This window comes from Fulmarus glacialis, unplaced genomic scaffold (assembly GCF_000690835.1).
Source record: "Fulmarus glacialis isolate BGI_N327 unplaced genomic scaffold, ASM69083v1 scaffold5290, whole genome shotgun sequence".
NCBI classification, from domain to species: domain Eukaryota; kingdom Metazoa; phylum Chordata; class Aves; order Procellariiformes; family Procellariidae; genus Fulmarus; species Fulmarus glacialis.
The window spans coordinates 27,932-28,322 of record NW_009189462.1 but is presented as its reverse complement, the minus strand read 5'-3'; the positions used below and the strand labels follow the sequence as shown (position 1 = coordinate 28,322).

Sequence of the window (391 nt, the reverse complement as noted above, 5' to 3'; positions counted from 1 at the left end):
CCATCATCCCCCTGGCCGGCTCCCTGCTGCTGATCGCAGCCATCTATGGCTGCTGCCACCAGCGTTTCTCCCAAAAGAAGGACCAGGTAAGGTGGGAGGGGGGTAGGACAGGTACCCCGAGACCTTTTTGTCCCAGAGGCATCTTCAGGAGATGAAGATCATCAATGTTGCCATCTCTGCTGGTGGAGACATCCCAGCTTGCCCAGGGGGCACCACCTTTGTGTGTTGCTCAAAGGATGCCCAAGTGCTGTGGATGCTCCGGCGGGGCAGGAGCTGCCCTTTGGGAGTGTCAGGGTGGGGGGCAGCCAGGACGAAAACCAGGGAAACGAGGGGCTGTGGTGGGGCCGGTGACGAGCAGCACACACCCCCCCCGCCACCACCGGCAGCTGAG

At 62.1% G+C, this 391-nt stretch overlaps 1 protein-coding gene across 1 annotated transcript in view; it reads left to right on the top strand.

Moving 5' to 3' along the window:
- PODXL (podocalyxin-like) overlaps positions 1-391 on the top strand; it is a 14,519-nt gene that overhangs the window by 11,051 nt on the left and 3,077 nt on the right. Inside the window, exon 6 of the mRNA XM_009582082.1 lies at positions 1-86. This exon is cut by the window's left edge and continues 20 nt beyond it. Coding sequence (XP_009580377.1) covers positions 1-86 — 86 coding nt within the window. The remainder of the gene's footprint in view (positions 87-391) is intronic.